The following is a 20,690-nucleotide window of genomic DNA, read 5'->3' as shown; positions in this document are numbered from 1 at the left end:
ACGCAGGAGAAACCGAGAACTAACCATCGTCGCAGGTACAAGCGTCCGTACGAAGGAAATCAAGGCAGCGGACAGTTGAAGAAGTCCAAGACCATCCACCAGACTATGGCTATCAGTGCGTTAGATCGATTCAGGTTCAACAGCACCTGCTTGCAGAATAATTCGCAGACTAGTACGAAAGAGCTATCCGTTAGCAAGAAGACACAGCAAACCACAATTCCGGCAGCTGCTGTCAAACACGCTAAACTCGGAGGTGCATCCGTTGACCCACGAATGCCACCAATTACACTCGGTGTTCCCAGTGCTGAGGTGCAGGACCGTGCTGTAGTTCAGGCTACAGCTCGTCCAATTTCAGCTGGAGCTCAAGATGTGTGGACCAACTCAAACCAACTCGCTAATCTCCAGCCACCGGAGGGGATGCAGCCGGAGACCCTTGACTTCCAGCAGGAAGACTTTGTGCTCACTTACGACCCTCTTAGTGCCATCATGGATTCGGTTTACTTCTGAATCGATATTATCGAAAGGCGGCGTAACGTGTTCTCATATCTTATGCTGCCTCCAAACACAAAAGGTCGCGACTTCATAGTGACCCAAAGTCTGCATTCGCACCATCGAAGATGCACCCCCAGGCTTGGAGCTTGCTCTTAGTAACGATACTAGCGCGATGTTGCATGTTGTCAGGTGGTGAGAGCCTCTTCGCCCAAGCGAGTGCTCTTAGTAATGAATATCCTTCGTCAACGTCGCTGTGTGGAGAGGATCTAGCCGAAGAGACCGGTACGCTCAACGGTCTGTACTATGTGTACTACCAATCGTCCGCCAAAAGAAAGAATGTTCCTGTGATTCTGTGGCTCTCAGGTGGTCCTGGATGCTCTGGGCTTGTCGCGTTATTATTTGAGAATGGTCCTTGTTCTTTTGACGACGAGACCGACACAATCTCACTCAATCCGTACGCGTGGACTGGGCTTGCTAATGTTGTCTACCTCGACCAGCCTAAAGGCACAGGATACAGCAATGGAGAGCGTGGGATTACGCGTCCTTGGTCACTTGACGGTGCAGCGGATGACATACACGAGTTTCTCCACCAATTCTACCAGCAACATCCAGAGCTCAGAGTGAGCGACTTTTACATTTTCGGAGAGAGTTTCGCCGGGCACTACGTACCAGACTTGGCTTTGAGATTGATCGACGACAGCTCACTTCCAACACTGAAAGGAATAGCCATCGGGAACGGCGTCGTGTCCACAACAGCTTGGGTCGAGTCTGTGATCCCTTTCTTCAAAGTCAACGAGTATGGTTACGATTTCCTTGGTTCAAACGAAATAATGTTCCAAACGTTTCGCGATAACTTCGAATCAGCGCTTTCGAAATGCAGAGAGGGAAATAACTTACGTCACTTACCTACTGAAGGTGCTAGTTCTGACTGCAGTGAGGCTCTGCGAAGCCTCACAAACTTTGAAGGAGCAACTTCCTCTTCAGTCTGCAGTCTTGGTCGGAACGCATATGACATACGACGTGAGTGCCATCAAGACGACGCTCTTCAACTCTGTTATCGCTTTTCTCGTCTCCAGGCTTTTGTCAACACCCCTGCTGCAAGTTCTTACTTCGGTGAAGCTCCTCATGAATGGAAATTGTGTTCTTCCGGAGCACTCCAGCAATTAGCAGAAATGGATCAACTGGAGGAGAGCGAGTCGAACGTCGCTCGAGCTCTTGAACGCGGCGTTCGAGTGCTCGTCTACGGTGGTGACGCCGACACTGTCGTCAATTGGATGTCCCAAGACTTGTGGACGCGCGCTTTGTCTTGGAAACATCAAGCTCAATTCAGCTCCGCAGCCTTCAATGAACAAAAGTATAACGGTCGAAGCATCGGTCGCGTGCGGTCTTCTCATGGGCTCAGCTTCATGAAAGTTTACAATGCCGGCCACGTACGTACATACCGGTATCCCGTTTTCCCCTGCACTCATTCACTAAGCTCTCTTGTGTATTAGATGGTTCCTCATGACCAGCCCGCCATTGCATACGAGATGGTCCGCAGTTTCCTGCATGACGATCCACGAGTTGGCATGTTTAGTTAATTCACTCTTAAATACCTTTATAAAAAAATGCATTTCTTTAGAATTAAAACAATTTAGAGCTCCGAATTGGCAGTTCCAGCAGCCATCTAACGCTCTTCGTTACACGACAGACATAAGACGCGGTCGAACTGTTCATCGCAGTTGAGTGTCGAGCACACCGAGCAGAAGACGTTGTAGCATGAGTCGCATTCACGGCGGCAGCAGTCGCCCATCTGCCGTTCGCAGTGGCTGCAGCGCTGAATCTGGCTAGTATCGAACTGACGCTTGGTATTATCGCACACGGCGCAGCAGGCGCTTGGCGTCTCGCACTTGCCCGCGAAAAGACGACCGATGCTGCTGTGCTTCTTGATGCGCGCGTTGGTGATGGCGGCAGACATCATGCGGCTCATCGCGTCTGAAGATTGCGCAAAAGCGCGTTTCGATAGTCAGTCTCAGTGTTTAAACATGAATCTCAACAGGGTTTGAGCCACGCACCAACGGGTACGGAGCGGTCTCGGCAGCGCTTGGCAGACGCATGTGGCGGCTTCCAGGGCGACATGGAGGCCCATAGAGACGAAGGGGGCGGTGTCATGCCCAAGACATCCATGTCAAAGTCTTCCATAGTGGTCTCATCGCGTGACCGCTTCATATTGGACCTAATTTTACAGCGCTTGCCTCGCGCTAAAACGGAAGTGACGCTGATGGCGGGAATCAATTGGCGCGTACTCGTTAAAGTACGAAATCCTCTCTACCAGTGCAAAATCTATTGAAACTGTTACTCAGTGCTTCCAGCTGTTCACGACACACACACAGAAACGAGGTAAATTAGTGACCTGGCTGCTCCAAACAGCATCGAGCAGCTCCACGTACATCTTAATGGTGCGATCCTTGCTTCCCGAGGCCACCATGTCGCCGTTGGGGCTCCAATCGAGCGCATACACTTCGTCTGCGTGACCTGACAGTGTCGTCTTGGCGTTCTTGGGTTCACTGAGCTCCCACACCTTTACAGTCGAGTCCTTGCTGGCTGTCACGATCAAGCGCGCGTCGCTGGACCAACATACCTGATACACAGCGCCGACGTGGCCTGTGAGTGTGGCAATGAACTTGCCCGTCTGGCCGTTCCAGATCTTAACTTTTTTGTCGAAGCTAGCACTGGCAAAGTATCGTCCATCGGGCGAGAAGCTCAAGTGGTTCACTGGCTGCTGGTGGCCTGTAAGACGCGCCAGTGGCTTCTTGCTCTCCGATGGCTCCCAGAAGAACAGCGTGAAGTCGTCTGATCCAGAGACCAGACGCTCCGGTTGGCCCTTACGCACCTCCTGGTACCGCTTCAGTGTTGCCTGCTGCATCTCCTCACGCGACGCGAAGCTCTTGGAGTTGTGACCGAACGGACCCGAACGACAGACGTAGTCCACGTTCAGTGCCAGTGTGTTGATACGGTGACCATGACCAGTTAGTGTACGCACGAGCTTGCCCACGTGCTCGCCCTCCATCGCCCAGACTTTAATTGTTCGGTCACGGGATGCGCTGTATAGCAGACCTTCACCTCCCCATTTAATGCATTCCACCGAGTCCGTGTGGCCCGACAACGAAGCGATGGATCGACCTGTACGAGCGTTCCACACTTTGATCGATCCGTCCTTCGACGAACTCGCGAAGCGCTCACAGGTGGCATTGCGGTGCATGGGCTCCCAGGTCAGCGAGTTCACCCACTGCTTATGGCCCTTCATGGGCTGACCGATCTGCTTACCTGTCAGCGGATCCCACAGACGAATTTCACCATTGCGATCAGCCGACGCAAAGCGCGTTCCATCCGGCGACCAGGCCGTACACAGCACGTGGTTCTTGTGACCACGACCAGTGTGCTTGGGCATGCACGTGTTGGTGTCCCAGAAGCGCACGGTGGCGTCGCCTCCTCCACTAGCTAATCTCTTGCCATCAGGACTGAAGCTCACGTGCAGAATAGCCTCCGAATGTCCCTGCAATGTATCGCTGCAACGAGTGACCGGACGCACACGGAATGCCGCCAGTGGCTGGAACGTGATGGTCAGCGCAGTCTCCGTCGACAATTTCTGAATAAAAGTATCACAACAAGTCAGTACTTGCAATGATTTTAGCAGCGATGTTGCATATTAAATTGCCCACACACCAGTTCCTCGACCGTAGACTTGAGTGACGTCGTCACCTCCGTCTCACCTATGAAAAGTGAGTACGGCACACGGTTCTTGCCGTTCTGCAGCAGCTCGTTCACCAGCTCCTCCATCTGACGGACGTTGGAGCTCATCGGAATCTCCAGCTGCGGTCCCACATTGGTTCCCTATTCGAATGTACGAAAAAGCAGCAGGATAAGCGCAATTTATTGAAAGAAAAAGTGTCAACCGTCTCACATCTTCACTTTGAAACTGGGCAATAGCGGACGTTCCAGTCTCGTCATCCGAGTCTTCTTCGTTGTCACTAGCATTGCAGTCCTCTGTCTTCATTGCCGCGTCACCTTTGATGTTGGCTCCATTGGGCTCGTGCTCCACCTTCATCTTCTTGGCGACGTGCGTGGCCATGGCTACTCAAATGGCAAAATGTGGCAAAAACTGTTGGCTGTCGCGAAAATTCAAATTTCGACCAATCAGAAGTCGATGAAAGAGTTGAAGTGGACGCTCAAACTTGAATAGCACTAGTAACTTAGCTTTATAAAGAGTATATGGTGTTTAGCGTGCTCTGCTGGTGCTACCCTGCTTTGTAGATCATCACGGCCTTTTCGTTGTAGTAAAAGAAGACAAAGTTTCTTGTCACGTGGGTCACGAATGAGCCAAAGTTGCGACCGATACACACCACCCAATGAGGATCCCATGCCTCGTCCAAATGAGCTTTGATCTCCTCACATACCTACCAACCACAACGACTACGTCACTAGAAGTTGCAATTCAGTGCTGTAAACGCAACAAACTCACCGCTAAACCATTCTTCTCATATTCCGCTCAAACTTGAATAGCACTAGTAACTTAGCTTTATAAAGAGTATATGGTGTTTAGCGTGCTCTGCTGGTGCTACCCTGCTTTGTAGATCATCACGGCCTTTTCGTTGTAGTAAAAGAAGACAAAGTTTCTTGTCACGTGGGTCACGAATGAGCCAAAGTTGCGACCGATACACACCACCCAATGAGGATCCCATGCCTCGTCCAAATGAGCTTTGATCTCCTCACATACCTACCAACCACAACGACTACGTCACTAGAAGTTGCAATTCAGTGCTGTAAACGCAACAAACTCACCGCTAAACCATTCTTCTCCCATTCCTCGGTGTCGAACTTTCCCAGTCGTGACGTGACGTGTTTGATCGCGTCTTCCAATACGTCGTCCTCCATATCGCAGGGCATCTTGACCTTAGCGCCCCACATGTGCTGCCAACTCGGTGCCTCGCCCATCGTCGCTGACTATTTTGTTGCGGAATGAACGCAGATCGCGACGTTTCAAGCCAAGCTTTTCTATCAATTCAACATGGCTACATTTCAGGGAAGGCGAAACGACGTAGGGCAATTAATTGACTCTTCAAAATGACAAGGCGGTTAATGAGTCGGCGTGGCAACAGCACTAGCCACTCGCAGGTGACACCGTACCAGCAGATAGAGGTAAATAATATTGAATATTGATACTACTACTGTAGTATACTGATCATTGTGTAGCTGGACGATGGTTGGCGAGAATGGGAAAACACCAAGCAGGAACTGGTGCTGGTAAAGCGACAAGTAGCAGAGAAGGTCTGTTCATACAGTACTATGCTGTACCGAATTGTCTTGCTAACACGGAGAGGTCTATTATGTGTCTAGGATGCACTGATACTTCAGTTGAAAACTGCATCTCGCAGATTAGAGGAAACACTGCACAAGAAAGAAAAAGATGTACGACACCCAGTCGTAATCATCAACAAAACTGTGGTGTCTAATGTGCAAGTTTTTGCTAGTTGCAAGCTGCGTTTGCCATTCTACGGTCCCCACAAGACGCCAAGACAACCAAAACGCGCAAGCAGGAGCTGGTTGACCGCTTAGTCTCCGAGTGTATACAAAGGGTACGGCTCAGTTAAATTGATACCAGTGATCCTCAGTTATATGATGCCCCCGACTCTGGTTAGATAGGCTACGACGTCTGAGGCGCTGGCCGAGGAACGGAGGCGAGAGCTTGACCGACTCAAGTACAGCAGGTAAAGCACTCCATTCGATGTTGCGTGGTTGTTCACTGACGTGCAGGATAGTAAATTTCTTCGCTTCCAGGAACTGGAGATTGAGATCGAAGAGTGTCATACAGAGATCGAGCGGCTTCGAGCAAAGTTAGCGACATCGCCATCCTCGGCGACTGCAATTGTTGGCAAACTTAAAGTTTCGGCTGTGCCTAAAGGTACCGGAGGCCTCACTAGTACCTTGTCGAAGAAACCCAAGCTGGATCCGTTGGGCATGCCTGAAGATACAAGTCAAGAAATCAGACAAAACGCTTCTGTCTTAACTGATTTGAGTGCTAACAGGATGCCATTCACGCAGACAGCTACAGGTCAAGTTCGTGTGGTGCCACTTACCAAGTATCAGCGACGAGAGGGATTTGTCACTAAAACGCGTCGACGAGCACTCGAGGCTGAATATTACAAGCAGGTCCGTCTTGCCCAGCTGGAAGTTGAGTGCGAGTTGGAGGAAAACCTGCATATTCGAGCAGCTAGGGAAGCAAGGAGGCTTGAAGCCAGTCAACAGCAAGAATTAAGGAAGGAGCTAGTTCGCGATAGTGCTAGGTCTCGGGATTTCACTACAAAAATTGAGGAGAGAAATGATGGATCGGCTAAGATGTCGGGTTCTGGTACAGATGAAGATGTACGGAGGAATAATCTCGATGACTCAGGACAAGGCGATGTAGACCCTGGCAAATCGGAGCTGCAACAGATAACTTCACGTGAAGCAGGCTATAGTGAAGAAAAGAGTGTCGACTCGACCGATAAGGATATTGATGTCAGTCCAGGAACTACAGTAGAGGAAGCTGGTGATAACGTTAAGCAAGCTGAGTCTGCTGAAAAGCGTGTGTCGGGGGAAGAAGTGGGAAACCAAGCTGAAGGTTTTCGGAAAGCTTACGATCATGATACGCAGAAGACGTACGAGGATGATGAGTTTGATGACAATGATGATGGTACGAATGACAACGCCAAAGAAACGGGCTCTGTGGGTGAATACAATGTTTGGAACTTGGATCCGAGTCCTCAGAATAAAAACAATAATGTCGAGCTTGATCAACGAACCGACAGTAACGGCGAGGATATCACAAATCCTGGAATCTGGAATGCAGATCCTAATCCAGCAGCTGCGACAGAAGCAGATATACCGAGCGAAGTCGTTGTTAATAAGGAGGTGTGGAATTTAGATCCCCGAGAAGGTCGCTCGGATGAGCCGATAGACGACGTATCAGTCCATAGCGATGATGAGGTTCGTGCACATGACGATTCAGTGCATTTTGATGAATTCTCCAAAGAAAAAGATGCGGGAGGTGAATACAATGCTTGGAACGTGGATCCGAATCCACAGAGCGATCACCAGTCTGATCGGAAAAATACTGAAATGAGTCAACAAATCGGAACCAACGACGAAGCTGTTGTGTGGAATCAAGATCCCTATGCTGGTGGCTCAGATTCATTTGAAGACGATGCATTTAGCGATGAGGAAGATCACGTACAGGACGATCCTTTGGAACATGCTGAATCAATCTCAAATGAGGATAGAAACACAAGCAATGTCTGGAATCTAGACCCCAATTCTTCCGCTGTTACTGATGCGAAACTTGTAGACGCAGCAACGTCACATGAAGTGGAAGTGCAGAGTCCAGCGAACGCAGTACAAGAGGGAGAATCGAAAGTTACTGAGCACAGCACGGATGTGAACGTTTGGAATCTAAACCCGATGCCTTCGTCAGATCCAGCTCGAGCAGCTACAAAGGAGAACAATAGTGACGACACAATAAACGAGCCTGTTTGGAATCTAAATCCTGAGCCCGTAGCGGAGATAATCTCAAACCCAGACGACCCTGGTGCTCATCGTGATGCTTCTGAGGAGCCTCTGGGTGGTAACTCCGGAAGCAGCACGAACGAAATCGCTAAAGCAAATTTAAACCCTTCGTATCCTGTATCTACAGCTGAAAAGGAAGTTGGTGAACACTTCTGGAATTTGGAATCCACCTCAGCATCATCCGGAGTGGGGAATAAAGACGACAACAAAGAACTGGTGCAATTTGCAAGAACACCTCTAGAAGATGACGCAGGAGTTAGCGAGTTCTCTATTGGCGCTGGAAACGCACAGGTTGAACCTAATCTTGATGCAGCCACTACCGACGCCGACACAAGCAATGATGTCTGGAATTTAGAGCCAACTGCACCCGCGGCCGCGTCAATGATTAATGACGACGAAACTAACTCTCCTGACGGGGAAGAGGCAATTGAAGACACAGTATGGAACCTAGATCCACACACTGGCGACGCTAGCGAACCTATACACATTGCCGACGAAGTTGCACATCTAGAAAGTGCACAGGGAGACGATGACGCACCAAGCCCTCAAATGCAGGAGGACCCCACGCCAACGCATCAAGAAGCACCTGAAATAACGTCAAATCATCCAGATCCATTAGAAACAACAGAGCACACTAGCGAGGCCAGCTACGAGAGCTCCCCTCGGGGGTCCGAAGATGACGGTACTCCAGAGTACACGCCTCCGTCAACAGCACGCGACTCAGATGAAGAAGATTAACTTATTTGACCACGTCAGAATGGTACATGGTACCAATCATCTCTTCGCGTAACATTCCCACAACATTTGTCTCTCAGTCGCTCGTTCGCATTATGATCGCCTGCGTTGCTGTCATCGGCGCGGCCGTAAGTGCGTCTCTGTCGCTGCAGCGCTAAGCGACTATAAGCTAAAAATGCTATCTATTATCACCTGTCTTGCAGAATAGCCCCCTGTATATCCGTACGTTCGGCGAGGAGGGCGAAGACTTGGGCTTCCACTACATCGCGCATGTGTCACTGGATGTGATCGAGGAGAAACTGCGCGGCGCGGGCATCACCAGCTCCAAAGACGACATGTACTTGGGATTCCTGGGTCCTATTGAAGACTACCGAGTATACGGCTACGTGACCAACACATCTGTCAAGTTCGTCGTGGTGCTGCAGGACGCACCAGTGCGCGAATCCGAATTGAGACCGGTACGAGCAGCTTCATTAAAAAGCTATTGATATGCTGTCGCTGGAGGTTACGGTACTCACTGAATTATTGCTGTGTCCGCCGATTGCAGTTTTTCGCGGAGGTGCATCGTCTCTATGTGAACGCCATGTCGAACCCTTTCGCGCCGCTTGGCGAGCGTCTGACATCGCAGACCTTTGACAAACGAGTGTCCAACCTCGTCGTACAGCACAACACAGGCAACTAAGGTGGATGCAGCGTTTATTTCTTTTGGCTCTGTGCCTTGTATGCATTTTATCTCGTCTCTACATACTCAAAGCTTCGACTGACAGGTCGCCCACTCCGCTGTCTTCCTCCCTCTCTTCTTCTTCGGAATCAGACTCCTCGTCTTGATCTTCCTCATCGATTTCAGGCATAGGGAACCGCAGGATAGCAGCGATACCGCTCACTTGGCCGAGCTTCTCGCCTGACACGTGCAAGCTACTGAACAGCCTCACGGTGCCGCCATTCTCCCGCACGCTTTCTACCAAGTCGACGTATTTACGACGTGTGGCGATATCCTGCGACCGGAACAGAGCATCCGTGATCATGAGCGTCTCAATCGCCATGTTGGCGTTAGCTTGCACAACGTGCTTGTAGCCGTAGTATGCGCGGTCCTGGTCGATGTGCAGCATGTTGAAGAAGCGCTCCAGACACTTGACGTCTTCCACGGCCTTGGTATCCGCCACCTGCATCTGAATCGCCGGGTCACTGAGCACTTCATCGAGCGCATGCTTGTGACCTGACGAAGAATGACACAGCACGAACTTGGGCTTGTTCTCGAGAATGAGCTTGTCGTCCTGGCGAACAGCCTGCTCGATCATGAACTTAAAGAAGTCGTCCTTGACAAATCCTGGACTCGCTAGCAGGACGCACTTGACGAGCTTGAAGTCAATGTGCTGTCGGATGGAACGCACGATGTTCTCATAGAACTTCTCGGTGCCCTTGGCGTGGGCAGAGTTTCCAGGACGCTTCTTGGGCACACTCGTCTCGATCTTGGCACGGATGACAGTCATGTCGCCCTTTATCAAGCACAAGTGTGCTAAGCCAACCTGCATAACCACTGCCGCTAGCTCAGCTTGCTTGGTGATGTCGCACGCCATCTCAATACGTTCAAGCGACATGACGTCCCAGCAATTTTTGGTCAAAGTGAAGTCCCGGTTCATCTCAAGATCAAGTGTGTGGTAAGCTCCCAACTACAGGCACACGACGTCGTTGGAGGGATTATTTCATTCCTTTCTGATAGCACTACAAACGTACCCGAACGTGTTGACTCTCCATGATGTTCTTGCCCTTGATACGCAACACACACAGAGCTGGATCGAAGTTGACTTGCTCAACCTGCACAAAATCCAATATTTATCACTTGAACGATCATATCTCAGCACATTAGCACCACACCTCAATGTGCAGCGTCATTCGCACACGTTGGCTACTAGTGGAGCCTGTAACACCTTCTTTCACCACCTGCATGCGTCCGATATTTCACTTAAGTACGACTGATCATTGCATCAATACGCCGCCCTTGCGTACCTTACGGATCGTTGTGGTCTTGACAGAGTCGGAGACATGAATGAGGTTGTAGATGTGCCACATATCCTCTGGCTCCTCCGCACGCAGCACCACTGAGCCGGCGCCATCCTTCTCGTTGATCTGCTTCTTGAGCAGCTTCATCTTTGCCTGCGATGGCAAAATTACAAGAATGTTGCTTGAAGGTGGCTTTATTTTATCCAGCAAAACAATAATACCGGTATTATTAACCTTCAACAAGATGGCCAAGCTACATTGTGCGTGGTGTTGGCGCTTGCCCCGCACGAGAGCGGTCAATGGCTTCCGAGACGTCTACACCACGGGATTCACACACACCGAGACCAATAGCGGACCAGTCAAGATCGCTGCGGCCCTTTGCTCGCTCACTCAAGAAGCGATCGATGAGTGTGGACAGGAATGGCATTGGCACTTGTGACTCCATCGCCAATTGATGAGTCAGACGTTGGTCCTTATAGCCCAGCTCCAGTGCAAACCCACCGGGACGGTGGTCACGCTCGGACACGCGCTGGCCATATCCTTTATGGATAACTGACTTTAAGAACGTGCTGCTGTAGAACTCCATGGCCTGCACACGATCCACGCCGTTCGCTTCCAGTAGTGTCAATGCCTCGGCCATTGACTCGATAGCTGAAGCAATGAGGAAGTTGCCGCTTAGCTTCACTGCGTTCGCCGCGCCAGGATCCTCTGAGCTGAACGACGCCACTCGTCCATTCGTGCACTTATGTAGCCATTGAGACGCCTGCTCCACAGCGCTGGCATCGGAGCCTGACACGACGAAGTTCGCTTGCATGGCTTCCATGCCGTCAGGACGTGCAAAAATAGGAGCTGCAACATATTTCGTCTTCGCCTCAAGGTGCTTGATATCAAGAGTACGTGACGTGTTCGGGTGGATCGTAGAGCAGCCGACATGTAACGCGCCAGGTGCCATGCTGGCCAGCAAACCCGATCCATGCTTTGTTTCATTTCCGATAACGACGCTTGTGACGATTTCGTCCCTAGGTAGCACCGAGAAGATCGTACTTGTTTGGGCTGCTACCTCCTCGACAGAAGCAGCAGGTTTCGCACCGAGTAGCACGAGGCGATCAACGTTGGCGCGGTTGGCATCAAAACACAGCACGTCCACTCCTGCCTTCAGCAAGTTGTGCGCCATTGGAAAGCCCATATTGCCCAGACCAATGAAGCCGACGGCATTGCTAGAGACTAAGCATGAACACGTAAGAACTCAAAGTGGACGACCCTAGTACATGCATAATCTGATACCAACCAGAAAAGCTTCGACACCCGATCAATCCGATGCGGCGGTGGCAAATGTGACGCAACATTCTTCAATCCTATCGACCTTTAGTGCGGAGACAAGGAGGATGCATGAAGCAATGGTCAATTCAAGCTCATCATCTGGTATCTTTACATTTCTTTATATTAGCATACTCAAATGATTACTACGTGTATCTATTGACAGGAGAGATGACATGTCAAGGGCGACATCTAATTTTGTATTGAAAAGCCCCAGCATTCTCACCAGGCATTTCGACTTTACCGTGCTGTACCGGTTTATTAAGATGGTCAAGCGAGTGCCGGCTGCCAGTGCGGAATTCCTGCAAGCTTCATCCGCTGCGCTTACCACTTCGTCGGCGCCGTCGACGCCCGCAGGCCATGCTCCTCCGCTGGCCAATGGACCGGCCAGCGTCTCGGCCGTGTGGTCGTATTTTGAGAAGGACCAGTCGGGCAATTCCATCTGCAAGTTTTGCCAGCGTGTGATCAAGGGCCACCACTCGTCCAACCTGCTCTCGCATCTGCGCACAGCCGGTCGCACGGACACGGTGCACCAACAGGCGAACAACGTCTGCGAGGAACACCGAGAGACGAAGCGCCATGTCAAGCGCCAGAAGCTGGGGATACAGGCCATCGCAGGCCAAGGCGCAGAATTCGTCACTGCAGCCATGTATCCTCAGCCGGCAGCTTCTCAAGCGCTGGCCGCCGCTGTGGCCGCGGCTGGAGGATCTCCTGGTATCTTCACCGCCGCTCTTAAAAGAGATAATCCGGCTGCTTTCTACACACCAGCACTAAACGTTGCGGGGCTGGCAATGACCAGGGAACAGCGTGAGGCTTTGGGCCCAGGGTATGGAGTGCAGCCTGCCCAGGTCAATACGGAGCAGTTCACACAAGACTTGGCCTTAATGGCTCTGATGGATAATTTGCCACTGAACTTCGCTACAAAGCCAGGAATGCAGTACGTAGTGAGTCAGTTGCTCGGGGACAAGAAGCTGCCGTTGCCCAGTGCAGAAGCCATAGGGAAAAGTATTCTCTTGCTGCAAGAAAGCGTGTTCCTGACCACCAAGATGGTACTAGCGAGAGCTAAGAGCGTTGCTGTGTCGCTGGAGCTCTGGCAACACCCCTCTTCTACGAAACCCAAGCCGACGCAGTATCTGGCTGTAAAAATTCACTTTAGTGTGAACTTTAAACTCTTTGACATTGCAGTAGGCGTCGCAGCATTGGACGAATCAGCTGGGGTGGAAACGATTAAGGCCATCGTCGACTCGTACCTGGAACGACTGGGTATCAAGGATAAAGTAATTGCCTGTATCAAGGATGAACTACCTGCGAAGGTCCAGCTCACAGCGGCCGATCTCCCGTCGCTCTTCGTCCCAGTTAACTTCGATGGTCGAATTGCGTCACCTGGTGCAGCGCAAAACACGCTCCTCCTGACGTCCGCGGTGCAGCATCTGCGTGTATGCTTGACTCCGAGTTTCTTTACCAAAGCGTTCCCAAACGTGGTAAATCAAGTTGACGATTTCGTGACTCGATTCGCAGACTGTGAGACTGCCATCCTTGCCTTTAGCCAGGTGTGTCCGCTGCTCAACTTGGAGGTTTCTCTACTCGAGTCAATGTCGTACTATGATTTTCTTCGGGAATTCGTGGACCAACTGCCCACACTGGAGCAGATCGCCAGTGCGAATCTGATTGAGTACATGTCTGCGACTACTGTGGAGTTTTTGGGGCTGCTAGTGAAGAAACTACGACCATTTGCTCGATACTCGGAGGCGCTGGAAGGAGAAAAGAACAAGAAAACTGGCAGCGACAAGGAAGTGAACAAGAACGGCATTTCCAGTATTTCTACGATCGCTGCGGCATTAGTGACGTATGCTGAGAAACAAGCGCAGACAGCAGCTGAGACTGTCCCCTCCCACTTGGAACCGTTCATGTGGAAACACTTTTTCGAGACGCTGGCGAGGAAACTGCGTGATCAGTTTGCATGCTTGCCACCTGTATGCTACGCAGCGACGCTGTTCGACCCGCGCTATAAGAACCGTGAATACTGCTATCTGTCGTTCAAAACCGACTGCGATATTGGCAAAAATTTCCTGCGTCAAATGTTCACGTCTGAAGGGCAAACTGCCTCCAATTCTACTGGATTATCGGCCTCTACGTTGCCAGAGCTGGGGAAGGATCCATCCAGCCCTACTGACAACACTGTGGCCCTCGGCGAAGACGAAGATGACGATCTGCTCTCTCACCTGCCGTCGGAATCATCCAAGTCGTCTCTCCAGGGGAATAGTGAGATGGTCGCGACGTGGGAAAAGGAGCTGAGCGCTTTTTTGAGTCTCCCAGTATCGGAACGCAACGTTGACCCGTTGGCGTGGTGGAAAACGAACCAGTTGCGCTTCCCGCTTATTGCGCCGTATGCTGAAATGGTGTTGTCGCTTCCGGCTGCGTCCTCTAGCGGCGAGACTGTCCGAAGCAATGTGCATAATGTGCTGCTGCGCACAGAAGGCCTTACGCGTGAGGCAGCACTGGCAGAAAATCCGGCGATGGTGGAGGCATTCTTGTGCTTCCAGAAGAACAAAGATTGTGCCCTAGATTGGTTTCGAGCGGGTCCTAGCGCTAACGGAATCGCAGAAGCCGCGGGCCTGAGCGCAGATCTTGAAAGCAACGCCGCGAGCTTCAAGCATATTGAGAACGTGTAGTGGTGGAACCAGTTGAGCAGCTATGGTTACTGACAACCAATTGGAACGTTTCTATTGCAAGAAACTCAAACTTTAACATCGTCTTGTGTCTAGGAGGACTGTCGGGATGCTCTTCTTGCCGCCGATATAAACTCTTCGCCGTGGGCGTTGGTAGCCTCTGCGTGGCGCAAGAATGCTCCTAAAGCTCCGAAATATCCTTCATGTTTGCAAAAGCGCGCCTCCATGGCCCCGTGGGACCAGAAGTTAATTGCATACGCCAACGTCCGAGACGAAATCTTGTTGTGTCGAAGAAAGTTGCCGACGAAGAAAATGTTCTTGGTCTTGTACAGAGTCGCGTTCAGAAAGGCAACTTGGCCAATGTTCTGCGTGATCATGACGAGCAGTGATCGAGCGAGATCGGCGTCGCTCACGCTTTCTCGAGATACTGTAATCATTTTACCGAAGCTGCTGGCTACCGTCGAAGCCGGAAGTTTGAATTTGTCGTAAGCACCACCGTAGATATCGCCTACACTCATATCCACCGATTTGTTGGAGCCATGGACACACAAGTCCAAGGCTTCATCGTATGTGTCACAGTTGGTCATCAAACGACAAAGCCCCCAATAAGTGCCACCACCGATACTGCTACCGCTCACACGTTCATAATCTCCTGGTCCTTTGACATATAGCACACTCACTCCCAAACCAATACTGACAAGCTACAGATAGCTGTTAGTTTTTAAACACAGGCTTGTGGAACTACTGGCCTACGCACCAGATACGGGTAAACATCTTCCTCAGTATCAGTACGAATGGTTTTCACCCGAGACGCCGCCAATGAATTGAAATCCACGACCTGAGTTTTGCAACAGACTCAACGACTCAGTTTCCTTCCTCTTGCAGACCAGCACAAAACACCAATCTCATACCTCAAAAGTGTACACTTCGTCAGGCAGCGTCGTGAGCAGCAGGTGCAGTCCCAGAATGGTGCAGTCGATCTCGTCGTATTTCTCCAGCTCGATTCCAGCGATCCCATTGAATGCAGGGCCATACTGCCGGTTGGATCGATAACAAGATACAAGGATGAGTCCGGTATACCCACAACCTAGATGCCGTCATCACACTTCAAACCTTGTGAGCTCCCCCTCCCGTGCAGGGCAAGATCCGCAACGACTGATTGATCCCGTTGCTCGTGATGAACTCAATGGCGTCCCGCGTCTTGTTGCTCTCGAACCGTACAAAGTGGAAGATCTAGTCACCGATAAGAACTGTTATTACAAGCACTCGCATCTGTAGCTGCATCGAACTCACTCCGTTGAGCGTCTTGGAATGAATCCGCAGTCTCACGTCTTGAACGCCAGTCGTGCCGAACGAGTGATGTTCGCGCAAAAACTCATTCATCTCGCCTGCCGCCACATCCAGCGATGGAGAGCGCGGCCGCTTACGCGTGTCGTTGCCGGCCTCGTGGCGCTCGAAGTACACGATTTTGGCCAACGTGCCACCTGCAGCAACAGTCCAGATCCGAATCAGAAATTTGCCAATGGATTTTTTTCCCTTCCATTTGCCGACGCACCGATGTCCAAACCGAAAGACGCTCCCAGGTCGGATCTGTAGTAGGGATTGCAATGGTGCGGTTAATAATTATGGGAAGATTCCAAGTGGGAATGACTGAAAAACGGATGAAAAGACATTACGATTTTGACAGCTTCTTGTAGGTCAGACGCTGGCGCCATACGCGCTGACGGTGTCGCTTGCGCTCCAGACAGAAGAGAGCGACGGTTGAGGAAAAGAGCAAGAAGCCGCTCGCCAGCAGCGCACGCTCGGTGCCGCCGCCGACCCCTCCGTCCATGACGTAGACGTCCAAGATTGAACTTCTCCAACCCCTCCCCTTTTTAACGACTTTCAGCCAATGATGAGGCGTCTTAAAGGACTTCATTTTCTGACACATTCAACTTAGCTTACATGTATGGCCGACCTTTCTACAGTACTTATCGCGAATAAACATACGACTCTGACTACAGTTGGATAACATCTTCGGCATTCGTGTGAATAGTTATGCACAAGCTAGTTGACCTGAATGGAGGCCTATCCGATATCCATTATTGACGCTCTGTGATCCGACGCCATAAGCTTGCAGTTGTAGCTGGAAAGGTCGACTCCCCATCGCGTGTTTGCCAGGGATTCAAGCGAAACGACCGAGGAATTTGAGGAGAAGTGAGCTACTAATAGGGTCTGTCAAATTGACAGCAACCATCCGATCAATGCGTGGGAGTCACACATGTCGGGCAACGTTCAGCAGAGCGCTGCACCGCAACCCGATCCGATCTGCCTGAGCAATAGACACTGATTGAACCCATGTTCGTTATTGTTCGCCCACAGCCCGTGATGGCTTTGTTTCTTGATCACCGCCGACGTCAAGACAACCGTTTGTTTTTGGTTCGTTGTCATGAACCAAAATCCTGCCATTGCGATAATAATCCAGCTCGAAGCAAGATGTATCTGATCCCGATTTTCTGGAGCTTGTTTTTTGTATTCAAACTCAAAATTCGACTACTTTTCCCGATTTCTTAGAACCAGATGACGCATCGCAGGAGTGACGGTCTTACCCTTCAATAACAAATACCCGTCTATATGGTTTGATATCATCTTTATCAAAGCAATACAGTTACATTCATTTCCAGCCCTTAAGATGCAAGTGTGTAATAGGCAGCCAAAAAAGAATCACGCCGTCGTCGTGTCGTCTTTGGCTTGGTGATGGGCAAATCGCAGTGCTTGAAGCGCTGGTAACAGTCGTAGGACTTTGGTGCTGAGCTGAGAGCAGCTCCGCAGCCAGATCCGTGGCATTCCGCTATTTGCAGACCAGTACGTACGCCCACCGAAATCCACTATGTCCTGCAGTAGCAGCTTGAAGCCGCAGCCGATGACGCGCCGCATTGTGCGCCGCCCGCTGCAGTTCGCATCACCTGCTAAGGAGCAGAAATACCGCGCTGAAATGGACCACGTGCAGCGGTATATCTGCGAACAGGTCGGCGGGCTTGATGAGGCCTCGAGCCAGCTACTCGGCGTGCACGACAGTCGCTCTCGCAGCCACTATGAGGAGATCCAGGAGTTCCTGGAGCGCAAACAGCAGCTCGAGCAGCAGCAACAGACCGCTCAGCCGACCAATGAGCGCGTGCTCATTCGCAGCCTCGACGAGTACCTGAACGAATTAGATCCGAGCCTGTTCGTCGAGCACACGCCGGTCCCGCCCAAGAGACTCGCAGTCGCCAACTTGCCAGCGCACAGCAGTTACATCCGCCGAAAGCAGGAGGAGGCAATGCTCGGCCGACTGTGGGCCAAGTATCAGGTCACCGAGGTCGAGCGCTGCGTGGTACCCACTGTTTCGTGTGGCGGCCCGCTTAAGCGCCAGCGGGTCATGTGAATGATAGCAGACCCCATAGAACTAGAAGCTAGACGAGCAGAGCCCTCAGTAAAGTAGCCCCAACCTAAGTAATTTATCTAGCGACCGCCCACGTGGGCTCCTTCGCGCCGTAAACGCTTCTTCGCCATACACTTCCATTCACGCAAAGGTGAATGCCAACGGCCAGCTGGGAATTCCACTGGGATCCTTGCCATCAACAAAGTATCCAGGGAACAAGGAAAAGGATCCCAATACCACATTTAAGTTGAGCCAAAGATGGAACTACACTGTACCAGCCTGAAAATTGCTTGAGATATCCACAATAGTGAGCCCCATCGCGGTCTAGCTGAAGCGAGGAAGCTTCGTTCGTCGGAAGCGATTTGCAAGGCGATGCGAGAGTTTGATGATTATTAATACGTCGTTGCTGTTGACGCTCAAGAGTTGCAAGCACCTGGATCTTCGTACAGTACAGTACTGCACCCCGTTTTTGCGCCCTTGGCTTGATGCTAAAACTCTAGGATCCACGAGCCTAATCTTGCAGTGCTTGTCTTCGGCAGGCGAAATTGGTTCATTTTGAGGGAAGTGTTGGGTTTTGTTTTAAACCCAAAAAGTTTGTCTACCAGTCACATAGAGAGTCATTTATCTTAAAGGAGTACTGTACGACTGTTGGGAGGCAGGGATGTGGCGTGGTCGAGCAATTCAGTCAAATTACCGAGCACTTGACAGGCGAAAGGAAATTATAACCAATGAGTGAAGAGTCGCATGTTTTTATAAAATTGCTTTGCATTATCAGTTTAAGCAGGGGAGCTCTGAATTTAAAAGTATCATTGCTAATTTTTTTAATTTCTGTTACAAAAAGTGTATATTTGCACTACACAAGGAGGTCTCCAGTCGGCGCTCAGTCTTTGCGTCTGTGGTGATCATCGTGCCAGAGTTTCCTTGCAGAAACACTTAAACGTGCGCTTGTCGCGTTGTTTGATCTCCGTGGGAATCGAACTCACGCGTACTGCGCGTGAGCATGCTCCGTCACCCGCTCGGACACGACGTCGCAGAATTTGCGTTGTGCCTCAGGACATTTCCAAAGGTCGAAGCTTCACTCCACCAGAACCTCACCTGGCTCCTCAAAGCCCACCTGTGTCGACATCAGCGCAGGTGGCCTCCAAGCTGCTGTCTGAGATGGCACGCTCGCTGCCGAGCGTGGTGTCTCTTGTTGATACGTCAGTGGCCTAATGTCGCGAGTGTCGCCTCTTCCGTCCAGCAGTCTTCTACAATGTTCTTTATCAGCGCTTATGTCGCGTAAGAGCAACTTTAAGAGGAAGGGTAATGTAATGGGCCCCTTCATTACATAAGTAGGTAGATTTCCCTACATAAGTAGGTGCATTAGCACACGACTAGCGTGTGCTGAAATGCTGTCATGCCATTGGCTGATATATGGGGAGCCAGACCCAGGATTAGCCAATTGGATTATGACGTGTATTTGATTGGCCAGGGCTGTGGCCTTGGTCCTAAAAAAAAAAGTTAGAGTTATTTTTTTCTTAAACCTAAGACGCAGTCGTCCTATTGCGAGCTTCCTCAACACAATAGTATAAGCAAGTAACGGAGTAAATACCTGGCCCGCTACATATGTCGTTTACCAAACCGTAATCACACGTAACCTTTAAATACCGAGGTACCCTCTTAGCTTGCGTGTAGTGCATGCGGTCGTAAGATGCCAGAACTTGCCAGCATGTCTCGTGGCGTGCGCAATGTCAAGCCTCGAAGTGCTCACCAAGTACTGAAGTGCGCCCACCCCACGGTACGGCAGATAGTCCTTCGTGGCAGACAAAGTAGCCTGTGACAATACAGGTCTCAAGAGTAGCATACTTGTTGCAATTCGAATTATGGAAGCGCTTCAGAGCTTTCAGTATATATTAGAGAGCTATAGCAGATCGATACGAAACAAAATTCAGGAGAAATTGATGCTTTTTGAGGATTTTTGCTTTTTTTACTCTCGTTTCGTCTCCTATTTAAGAACGCTAGCTTTCGGCCTCTATTTATACAACGAACAGAGTCAGAGCGACACCGCGATCGATGGCAGCTCTACTTGCCCTAACTAAATTGACACCGAGGTTTCGTCGCTGAGTAGGTCATTGAAGGAGCTGCTCTCGGTGTCGTCCACCATCGACTACGCTAAAGGGGGGGGGGGCAAAACTCGATTTGACCTCGGAGGGGGGGGGTGTTAAACGTCGTCCGCCTCGTGCACAGGACCGGAATCCATAAAAAATACGTTTCGTCTCTGACGTGCTTACAGACACTAGGATATTTCAAACAAAATCTGAGACGCCTATTTGTCGTTTTTAAAGATATTTTAAGTATTCAAGCTTAAGCGGTCTACTGTTTCTGACAGTAGCCAATATGTCGACTTAGAATGTCGGCACCAAGAAAGTACTTAACAGTACCCGTCATAGTCAGTTCGAAGGTTTCTTGCAGTGCAGCTGCAATCTTGGTGCACCGGTCACGGTTTCCCATTAAGA

At 50.6% G+C, this 20,690-nt stretch overlaps 10 protein-coding genes across 10 annotated transcripts; 4 read left to right on the top strand and 6 right to left on the bottom strand.

Moving 5' to 3' along the window:
- Nucleotides 1-617: 617 nt before the first annotated feature.
- On the top strand, nt 618-2,072 carry PITG_04724 (serine protease family S10, putative; the record flags this gene model as incomplete). The annotated part of the gene is made up of 3 exons (XM_002905409.1): nt 618-1,324; nt 1,484-1,922; nt 1,986-2,072. 3 exons carry the CDS (start codon nt 618-620, stop codon nt 2,070-2,072), a joined length of 1,233 nt encoding a protein of 410 aa, XP_002905455.1.
- A 51-nt stretch (nt 2,073-2,123) lies between these two features.
- PITG_04723 (uncharacterized protein) lies at nt 2,124-2,733 on the bottom strand (the record flags this gene model as incomplete). The annotated part of the gene is made up of 2 exons (XM_002905408.1): nt 2,124-2,466; nt 2,547-2,733. 2 exons carry the CDS (start codon nt 2,641-2,643, stop codon nt 2,159-2,161), a joined length of 405 nt encoding a protein of 134 aa, XP_002905454.1.
- Nucleotides 2,734-2,830: 97 nt separating this feature from the next.
- Nucleotides 2,831-4,528, bottom strand: PITG_04722 (notchless family protein; the record flags this gene model as incomplete). Its single annotated transcript, XM_002905407.1, has 4 exons — nt 2,831-2,836; nt 2,918-4,105; nt 4,198-4,365; nt 4,436-4,528. The coding sequence occupies 4 exons, from the start codon at nt 4,526-4,528 to the stop codon at nt 2,831-2,833; spliced, it is 1,455 nt and encodes a 484-aa protein (XP_002905453.1).
- A 561-nt stretch (nt 4,529-5,089) lies between these two features.
- On the bottom strand, nt 5,090-5,466 carry PITG_04721 (dynein light chain/pantothenate kinase; the record flags this gene model as incomplete). Its single annotated transcript, XM_002905406.1, has 2 exons — nt 5,090-5,248; nt 5,314-5,466. The coding sequence occupies 2 exons, from the start codon at nt 5,464-5,466 to the stop codon at nt 5,090-5,092; spliced, it is 312 nt and encodes a 103-aa protein (XP_002905452.1).
- Nucleotides 5,467-5,610: 144 nt separating this feature from the next.
- PITG_04720 (uncharacterized protein) lies at nt 5,611-6,243 on the top strand (the record flags this gene model as incomplete). Its single annotated transcript, XM_002905405.1, has 5 exons — nt 5,611-5,670; nt 5,725-5,799; nt 5,869-5,940; nt 6,003-6,107; nt 6,175-6,243. 5 exons carry the CDS (start codon nt 5,611-5,613, stop codon nt 6,241-6,243), a joined length of 381 nt encoding a protein of 126 aa, XP_002905451.1.
- A 2,660-nt stretch (nt 6,244-8,903) lies between these two features.
- Nucleotides 8,904-9,490, top strand: PITG_04719 (trafficking protein particle complex subunit 2-like protein; the record flags this gene model as incomplete). Its single annotated transcript, XM_002905404.1, has 3 exons — nt 8,904-8,936; nt 9,012-9,266; nt 9,356-9,490. The coding sequence occupies 3 exons, from the start codon at nt 8,904-8,906 to the stop codon at nt 9,488-9,490; spliced, it is 423 nt and encodes a 140-aa protein (XP_002905450.1).
- Nucleotides 9,491-9,497: 7 nt separating this feature from the next.
- On the bottom strand, nt 9,498-10,969 carry PITG_04718 (protein pelota; the record flags this gene model as incomplete). The annotated part of the gene is made up of 4 exons (XM_002905403.1): nt 9,498-10,478; nt 10,543-10,623; nt 10,684-10,749; nt 10,816-10,969. The coding sequence occupies 4 exons, from the start codon at nt 10,954-10,956 to the stop codon at nt 9,549-9,551; spliced, it is 1,218 nt and encodes a 405-aa protein (XP_002905449.1).
- A 20-nt stretch (nt 10,970-10,989) lies between these two features.
- Nucleotides 10,990-12,221, bottom strand: PITG_04717 (uncharacterized protein; the record flags this gene model as incomplete). Its single annotated transcript, XM_002905402.1, has 2 exons — nt 10,990-12,033; nt 12,098-12,221. The coding sequence occupies one exon, from the start codon at nt 11,993-11,995 to the stop codon at nt 11,063-11,065; it is 933 nt and encodes a 310-aa protein (XP_002905448.1).
- Nucleotides 12,222-14,826: 2,605 nt separating this feature from the next.
- On the bottom strand, nt 14,827-16,626 carry PITG_04715 (pantothenate kinase, putative; the record flags this gene model as incomplete). Its single annotated transcript, XM_002905401.1, has 7 exons — nt 14,827-15,496; nt 15,553-15,633; nt 15,707-15,829; nt 15,909-16,028; nt 16,089-16,279; nt 16,351-16,385; nt 16,472-16,626. The coding sequence occupies 7 exons, from the start codon at nt 16,624-16,626 to the stop codon at nt 14,888-14,890; spliced, it is 1,314 nt and encodes a 437-aa protein (XP_002905447.1).
- A 1,038-nt stretch (nt 16,627-17,664) lies between these two features.
- PITG_04714 (uncharacterized protein) lies at nt 17,665-18,198 on the top strand (the record flags this gene model as incomplete). Its single annotated transcript, XM_002905400.1, has 1 exon — nt 17,665-18,198. The coding sequence occupies one exon, from the start codon at nt 17,665-17,667 to the stop codon at nt 18,196-18,198; it is 534 nt and encodes a 177-aa protein (XP_002905446.1).
- Nucleotides 18,199-20,690: the final 2,492 nt, after the last annotated feature.

Source organism: Phytophthora infestans, genomic scaffold (genome assembly GCF_000142945.1).
Source record: "Phytophthora infestans T30-4 supercont1.6 genomic scaffold, whole genome shotgun sequence".
Classification (NCBI taxonomy): domain Eukaryota; phylum Oomycota; class Peronosporomycetes; order Peronosporales; family Peronosporaceae; genus Phytophthora; species Phytophthora infestans.
This window is presented reverse-complemented; position numbering and strand designations above follow the sequence as displayed.